Source organism: Lycorma delicatula, chromosome 4 (assembly GCF_047948215.1).
Source record: "Lycorma delicatula isolate Av1 chromosome 4, ASM4794821v1, whole genome shotgun sequence".
NCBI classification, from domain to species: Eukaryota; Metazoa; Arthropoda; class Insecta; order Hemiptera; family Fulgoridae; genus Lycorma; species Lycorma delicatula.
In genome coordinates, this window is record NC_134458.1 from 192907835 (window position 1) to 192916130 (window position 8296).

The 8296-nt window shown below is 32.4% G+C and overlaps 1 protein-coding gene across 1 annotated transcript in view; it reads left to right on the forward strand.

Moving 5' to 3' along the window:
- Positions 1-8296, forward strand: part of Grasp65 (Golgi reassembly-stacking protein 2) — a 68995-nt gene extending 60699 nt beyond the window's left edge. The window contains exons 7-8 of the mRNA XM_075364925.1: positions 3805-3992; positions 8020-8296. Coding sequence (XP_075221040.1) covers positions 3805-3992; positions 8020-8189 — 358 coding nt within the window. The 3' untranslated portion in view covers positions 8190-8296. The remainder of the gene's footprint in view (positions 1-3804; positions 3993-8019) is intronic.

Below are 8296 nucleotides of genomic sequence, written 5' to 3' on the forward strand. Positions count from 1 at the left end.
GTTTCAGATAAGATGAACTGTACGACAAAAGAATGCATGATAACTAATGCTATAAAAGTGTGGTTCCACAATGATGAAGTCAAGAATATGTGCACTAATCTAGTGGAGTCGATGCCAGAATGTTTTCAAGGGGGTATTTCTGCTATAGGTGGACATATTTCATATTAATATATCTATTTATCAGTGTATATAAAGGCATACAATGAATAAAAGCATAGTTTTTTGAAAAAAATTATTTTTTACTTTGTCGCAATTAATGTGCACAGTATAGTAATATTTAACATTTTACAAAAAGCACCTTCATCCCAGAAAATTTAATTTTTGATACATTTTTTATTGTTTAAATTAGTAACATAAATTTTTTTTCATAATTTTTCTTTAAATGAAATGTAATTCAAGAAATCAGTTCTTGTTAAAGAGTAAAGGGATTATACAACTTGCCTTGTATGAATATGAGGCATGTTTGATTTTTTTTTAATAGAATGGGAAAATTATTTTTTTTTTTATTTCTTTTATGTCTCCCTTTTTACATCTAAGTTTTTATATTATCAGAAATAAATGATTTCTCAGAATTTTCAAAATATTTATTTGTTCATCATCTATTTCGTTCAAATCTCTTTCCAGTTTGCCATTTATATTTGGAGATCATTTAACTGGCCACACAGCGCTCCTTAACTGGAGAATTTGGTGAATGTAGAATTCTAAAGCATTTCATTGTGTAATTTATAAAATTTTTCATGTACAAACACTGCTGTTAGCTGGCTCATTGAAATAATGAAAAACATTTTTTTCATTGATAAATGATTTCACTATTGTTTGATTTTACCATACAAAAAACCAGTTGCTGTAACCTTTACATATGATGTAATGATTTTTACCTTCTTTGAAGCTCTTTAACTAGCTTGTACTCATTATTTTTATTGTCCTTTGGTTTCTTATATTTAGTGTTAAATCCATGTTTCATCATTATTTATAAATAGGAAAAGAAATTCCCATCTTACTAATAGATTTTTGTTTGCAAATGTTCTTAATAAGATGAGTACATGTTCAGTTCAGATGTTCACAATGTCATAGTCTCTCATATACATTTATTTGACTATTTGATTGCCAGTACATGTGACTATGGAAAGGGGAGCTTATTGCATCTTCCTAACACTGGGACTCCTGAAAGGCGCATTCGTGCTAGGCCAGAAGGCTGCAGCACTGAAACAACTTCAGGGGTGGACTGAAGTGGAATCACGCCGGGAGAACGAAGCACATACACGGCTAGTCTCCCATGGTCGGTCCCTGTCAAACAATTTCTCCCTGTTCTAAAGGATCAGAACGCAGCATTCCTCCATAAATAAAATACAATAATTATAACCGCCGCTAAATAAATAATTATCCGCCGATAAAAGAAAGATACAGCAGCAAGGGACTATTGTCCAACTACTGTGATTAGTAGGAAGATAAAATTCTCCCGCTACCCTTGTGTTCCATTCCAACTATGTGATCTTTTAATAATTTTCAAATTCTGCGATGATATCTAGCCATTAAGCTTATAAAAACAAATATTTTATCACTTTTTATTTTTGTAATTATTTATTTTTGTTATACAAAGTTGTTTAGTGTGAAATGGCTATAATGAATAAATAATCAACGAAATGTTATAAATTCTTTATAGGAATCACATTAAGGTTTGTTTTTGTCGGTTACCATATCAGTTGTTTACTGCTCTTAGGACATTCAAGATATCTGGATGAGGCCTGCAGCGAAGGAAAAGCTGTTATAATTCAGTGTTGTAAATGTCTACCGAGGTATTTACATCGTTGGCATCCCAATGAAGTCTGGCTTATTACTATGAGATCTAAGAAATTAGAGAGCAAAAGACAACTCCTGTTAAAGCCCATCAGGGCTAGGAATAGGGGGTGCTGGTATGGCGACTGGAAGCATCACAAGACGGGTGGGTGTTTTCCCTTACAGGGTTAGGACGTTCTCTGGTTTTGCTGCCAGTTGTAATTTTAGGTAATTTCAAACACCTGTAGGAATAAAATGTCATTTTATTGTATCAGCTGTAATGGTTTAACATTTTTTAATTACTTCTCACCAAATGAAACATTAACAGCAAATTTCTAATTTTATCATAGAATTATAAACTTCTGTTACAAAAAGTAGGAATCTATCATTTTTTCAAACTATATTGTTTTAAACTCAGTTTAAAACTTTTTTCCAACCAAGTTATCAAGGTGGAAATACATTCAACCTTTAGTATTATTATTATCTTTTATGACCGCATAGGATCACTTTAGTTAGTCTGTTATCCAAGTCTTTTCAATGGGGCTGTTTGGGCCTTGTGAACCTCCCAGTAGTTATTCATGCATTCTGATCTTTCTGCCATTTCTATTGTTGAAAATGTTTGTGTTTTGAGAGTTTTTTCTTGTGAGTGGTGAAGCGAGTGTCTTTGTTGTTGATTTTCTTGTTTAATTTTATTTTATCTGTGGTACTTTCTAGTGTAAGGCTGATTTCCTTCAGATGCTCTCTTAGTTTTCTCAAGTCGAGGTTGTAATGTACTAGCTGTTTCAGAAGTCTTGAATCTTGCATCCTCATGATATGTCCAAAGAATCCTAGCCTCCTCTTCTGCACAGTATAGGTGATAGGTTCTAACTCTTTGTACACAGCTCTCCTCTGTGGCGTGAGTGGTAGCATCTCGGCCTTTCATCTGGAGGTCCCAGGTTTGAGTCCCGGTCAGGCATAGTATTTTCACACAGTACAGAAATTTTCATTCATTCATCCTTTGAAGTAATACCTGCAAGTAATTACTGCTCTTAGGACATTCAAGATATCTGGATGAGGCCTGCAGCGAAGGAAAAGCTGTTATAATTCAGTGTTGTAAATGTCTACCGAGGTATTTACATCGTTGGCATCCCAATGAAGTCTGGCTTATTACTATGAGATCTAAGAAATTAGAGAGCAAAAGACAACTCCTGTTAAAGCCCATCAGTGCTATGAATAGGGGGTGCTAGTATTGCGACTGGAAGCATCACAAGACGGGTGGGTGTTTACCCTTACAGGGTTTGGACGTTTATTTTGATAAGAGATTTTTTATTTTAAGTAGTATAACTGGTTAATTTTTGAGCTTTAGCTAGTTTGTTTCTTCTTATTGGATTGAGGGTTTTTGTTAGGTTGTTTGTTATTATTTCTCTGAGGTATTTAAGTTTGGCTACTATTTTGATTTTATTACTGTTTATGTTTATTTCTTTTAATTGTTGTAATTTTTGGGGCATAATTTCTATCTTTTCAAATTATATTTTGGGGCCAATTTTATTTGCAATGTTTTGAAGGTTTAATTATGTGTGATTTAGCTTCATCAATGTCGTTTGTTAGTAGTGCCGGGTCATCAGTGAAACCAGGACAATGTGTTTTGATTTTTTGGCCATTTTTACTTTTAGGGGTCATTTTTTGAGCCATTTCCTCATTACCATTTCTAGAGTGCAGTTGAATAATAGCAATGAGGGCCCATCTTAGCTCTTGATGAAGTTTGTGACAATTTTTATAACTTTTTTCTTTGATTAAAAATTTAAGGAAATAATTAAATCATAAAGTAAGTAAAATTATGAGAATGAAGATCACGTGATTGATGAAGGACTAAATTTTAAGTCTCTTACAAATACCATAAAGTTCAACAGTACTGATGTGTGCTTTTCTTTACTTTTAATAGATAACAATTAAAAAATAATTATTAATAATTAATGGGTATTAGAATGTAACTGTTATATGTTTTTTCCGAATCACTTTTAAGTTTAAATTTTATATTTCTATTTACAGTTTCCCGAATACAACAGCTGGTGTCAGCGGAATGGTGTTTAACAGTGCTGCTGCACCTGTTTCATCAGGAAATAATTCAACGAGCCATTTGTTCCCGTTACCACCAAGAAGCGGAAACGAATCTATTGCAACTGCTAGTGGAGTTATGCCATCTGTTGCTAATTTGGCTACAACTTTGGCTACATCATGTATGCAATTTTTTTATGTTTTTAGATTTTATAATTCTAGTATTAAGTATAACTTGTGTTGTTTTTGTAACAAGCCAATCAACTGTAATATTTTTTATTACTTTCCCTTTTAGAAATATAACAGAATTGTAGCTTTAGAAAGTAAAAGTATTGTATTCGATTCAATGGTTGGGCATATGCAGTCTTCAGTGGATGTTCAAGTTTTGACCTAAGGAACCCAAAAACTGGATGGAAATATTTGGATGTCAAATGTACATGTGTGTGTGTATGTGTGTGTGCGTGCATGAGCGTGTTTTTGGTGTCGCACTCTAAATCACCTTATTATATCTCCAGAACTATTTGACCGATTTTGAACAAACTTGATCACATTACTTTTGTATATGAGGTGTGTTCAAAAAGTAATGAGAATTTTGAAATTTTGTGGGTTTTATTAGTTCATTTCTCAGTATTTTTTCGTTGTTGTATTAGTAAACATGTCTGAAAAGTATCTGTACATTTTTAGCCATATTGGATGTTTAATCTTTTGTCAGCTGTCAAAAGGATGATAAAACATGTTTTGGTATGATCAGCAATTATTTATTTGTATAAATAATTAATCAGAAAATTTATATTTTTTTAAAATTTTTATTTGCTATAAGAATGGAATAAAGTGTAGCAACGGTTTATGAGTAGTATAAGTGTTTCTAAGAAGGTTGTGAAAACATTGAAGGTGACAAGTCCTCCGGACACCTCAGCACATCAACAACCGATGAAAACAGAAAAAATAAAAGAAATGATTATGAATGATTGCCGAATTACAGTCAAAGAAGTCGTTGATGATGTTGGGATATCAATCAGCTCATGCCATGAAACTTTTTCGGCTGTTTTGGGTATGAAATGTGTGACAGCAAAATTTGTTCCAAAATTGTTGAATTTTGAACAAAACCAGTGGTGAATGGAAGTTGCTCAGGAGTTGCTAAATGAAGTCAACAATGATGCAAAACTACTGAAATGTGTCATAACAGGTAATGAAACATGGGTTTATGGGTATGATGTAAAAACTAAGGCTCAATTGTCCCAGTGGAGGCATTCTGAGTCACCAAGACCAAAAAAAGATCGACAAGTACAGTCGAATGCTCAGCGTGTTCTTCGATTTTAACAGTATAGTGTATCATGAGTTTTTGTCACAAGCTCAAACGATCCATAAGGAGTATTACCTACAAGTTCAATGCCATTTGCTTGAAGAAATCTGAAAAAAATGCCTGGATTTGTGATGAAACAATTCATGGGTTTTGCACCACGACAATGTGCCTGTTCACACTTTATTTCTTGTTCATCAATTTTTAGCCAAAAACAACACTGTAATGATACCCCAGCTGCCTTATTCACCAGACATGGCCCCATATGACTTTTTCTATTCCCAAAAATAAAGAGAACCTTAAAGGGCTGTCATTTTAAAAGCATAGATGAGATTAAAAGCGAATAGCTGAAAGAGCTAAACACTATTCCAAAGATCGAGTTCCAGAAGTGTTTCGGGGATTTGAAAAAGCGCTGGCATACGTGTATAATATCTAATGGGGCTTACTTTGAAGCGGATAACACTAATGTAGATGAATAAGTAAAATTCTTTCCAAAAAAGAAAAATTCTCATTACTTTATGAACACACCTTGTTTGGGGCATTGATACTATTAAATTTGAGACTTTAAAAATCAAGGGGGTGAGGCTGTAGAGCAAGGCCTCCATCAGTATCTCGAGATTTTGCCTAATTAAGGTCTTATTTTTCTTAGGTACATTTGTTAACGATTAAAAAATAATATTTTTACAAAATTGTACCCCACCCCAAAAAATGCTCTAAATAAGCTAGTGGCTAAGTGGGTATACTGCGCCATTAGAATCCCTTGTCACCACAAGGAGTGCTAGTGTAGCTCTGACATACACCTACTATAATCGTCTGCTATGTTTTAATGTCACAGGTGAACAGTAGAATTAAATAATTGTATATCTATATTGTAAAAATTTATTTAAAATGGCCGCTACTACCGCCACACATGCACGAATGAAATACAATATGTGCACACACTTTAGTTAAAATCATTGAATTAAATATACCAAAAAAATATTATATTTAAATAAAATGATAATTGTTTTAAATCAAGTTGTGTAAGTCATGCAGAAAAAAGCCATGTGATCGGAAAGTCCTACAACTGTGTCCAAACATGCTATAGATAAGTTACTAAGTAACACAGATCTTGAAGCTTAACTGACTGACAGAAATGTGGAAAAAGGGACTACTGAGAATAAAGCGTATTCTGGCATGAAAAATAGAAAAAAAAACAAAATATTGTATATTAGTAATTTGAACTGTACTAAATGATTGTCTGTTAGTAACAAATACCCTTTTTCTGGTTAACTTTCTAGCAGAATTGCTGGAAAGTGGAAAATAATTTTCACAACAGAGTGGGATCTGAGTTGGTGGTATTAAAAGAACAATCTGTAATTTTTATGAACAGTAAGATAACTTATGGAAATTATCGTCATATTTTACTACAATTTGTTTACATTAAATCTCATAAAATAACACTTATATCAACCTTAATATTTCTGATTTAAAATTTTGTTATGGACCTGGTTAAGTTGTTTTTTTAATTATTAAAAATAAAATTAATAAAAATCTTAGTTTAAAAAGCCTTATAAAAGTATATTTAAAAAGATGCTACTCCTTCAAGCCATTTCCTGTTTGTTCACATCAATATACAATGTGATTCGAAATTGCACTGCAATTTCTTGGGAGATGATTCTATAGCCAAAAATAAGAAAAAAAGTTCATTATAAATATAGGCCAGAAAACTGTTCATTAGCTAGTTTCGGCTCGTGAAATAGTTAGCCCTGCTTTCTGCTCGCTCAGTGAAATTAAACCGTATTAAAATTCTTGGGGTCCAAATCAAAGGGGGTAAATTTGGTGGTTCTTTATGGTTTTTATCTAAGAAATTGAATAAAACTGGTCCTAGACCTCTATCACACTTAGGTTTTAATAAAAATGTGGTAAAACATGGAAACGTTTTATCGGATAATATACTTTTTTAGGTTTGGGAAAAATAACTTTGTTAATTTTTATCAATAAACAGATAAAAATTTTTAGTTAATTTTGTATAGAATTTAATTTTGAGAAAATTATTTTAAATTTTTCTTTTATCTTCAGTCCATTTTACTGGTTTGATCCAGCTCTCCAAGATTCCCTATCTAGTGCTTGTCGTTTCATTTCACTAAACCCCCTACATGCTACATCCCTAACAATTTGTTTTACTTATTCCACATGTTGCCTGCCTGCACAATTTTTTCCTTCTACCTGTCCTTCCAATATTAATACGACTATTCCGGATGTCTTAATGTGGCCTATATGTCTGTCTCTTCTTTTAACTATATTTTTCCAAATGCTTCTTTCTTCACCAATTTGCCACAACACCTCTTCATTTGTGACTTTATCCACCAGTTTGATTTTTAACATTCTCCTGTAGCACCGCATTTCAAAAGCTTCTAATCTTTTCTTTTTAGGTACTCCTATCATCCAAGTTTCACTTCCATATAAAGTTATTGTAAATAACGTCCAATTAAAATTAAACACAAATTTTTGAAGTTCAACTTTAATAAAAAACAAAATACACAAACTGGATTGGAAAAGTGATACAATTTATAAAGCAATAGGGCTAAATAGGGAAGGAAAATTATACATTTACAAATAGAAAATCATTTAAAAGCACAATAGATCAAAAACAAATTGATAGCCGCGTGCAAGGATATTCATTAAAGTTTGCCCACTAGCATCAAGATTATTTCATTTGGGCACATTTAAATCGCTGCTGATCTTAAATATTAATTATTTGATTGGAGTAATAAAAAAATCACTGCCTTTTATTGTAATTGTTAATAAAACAATCTGTGCTCTATCAAAAAACTATTTCGGTTTACAATTACTCTATGAGGATATCGTCTTTCAGTTTAATTGTATTTTTAAAGTAGATTATGTATTTTGTGATTTTTGTTTTACAGATACCATACCGTCACCAAATCAGCAAATAATTCCTGGTATTCCAGGCATGCCGGTTACTACACCGATATCATTGCCCGGTATGCCGCCAATAACAGTCAGTGCAACTCTGCCATATTCTACGATAGAAGCTTTATCGCATCAAGATTCTACTGTGTCAGCAGCACAGTAAATAAATATATCTATTTCATAGTATATTTATTTATTTATTCGTTTGTGTTTTTTAATGTGAAGTGTAAAAAATGTAATGATGAATACAAGTAATAAATATAATTTTAA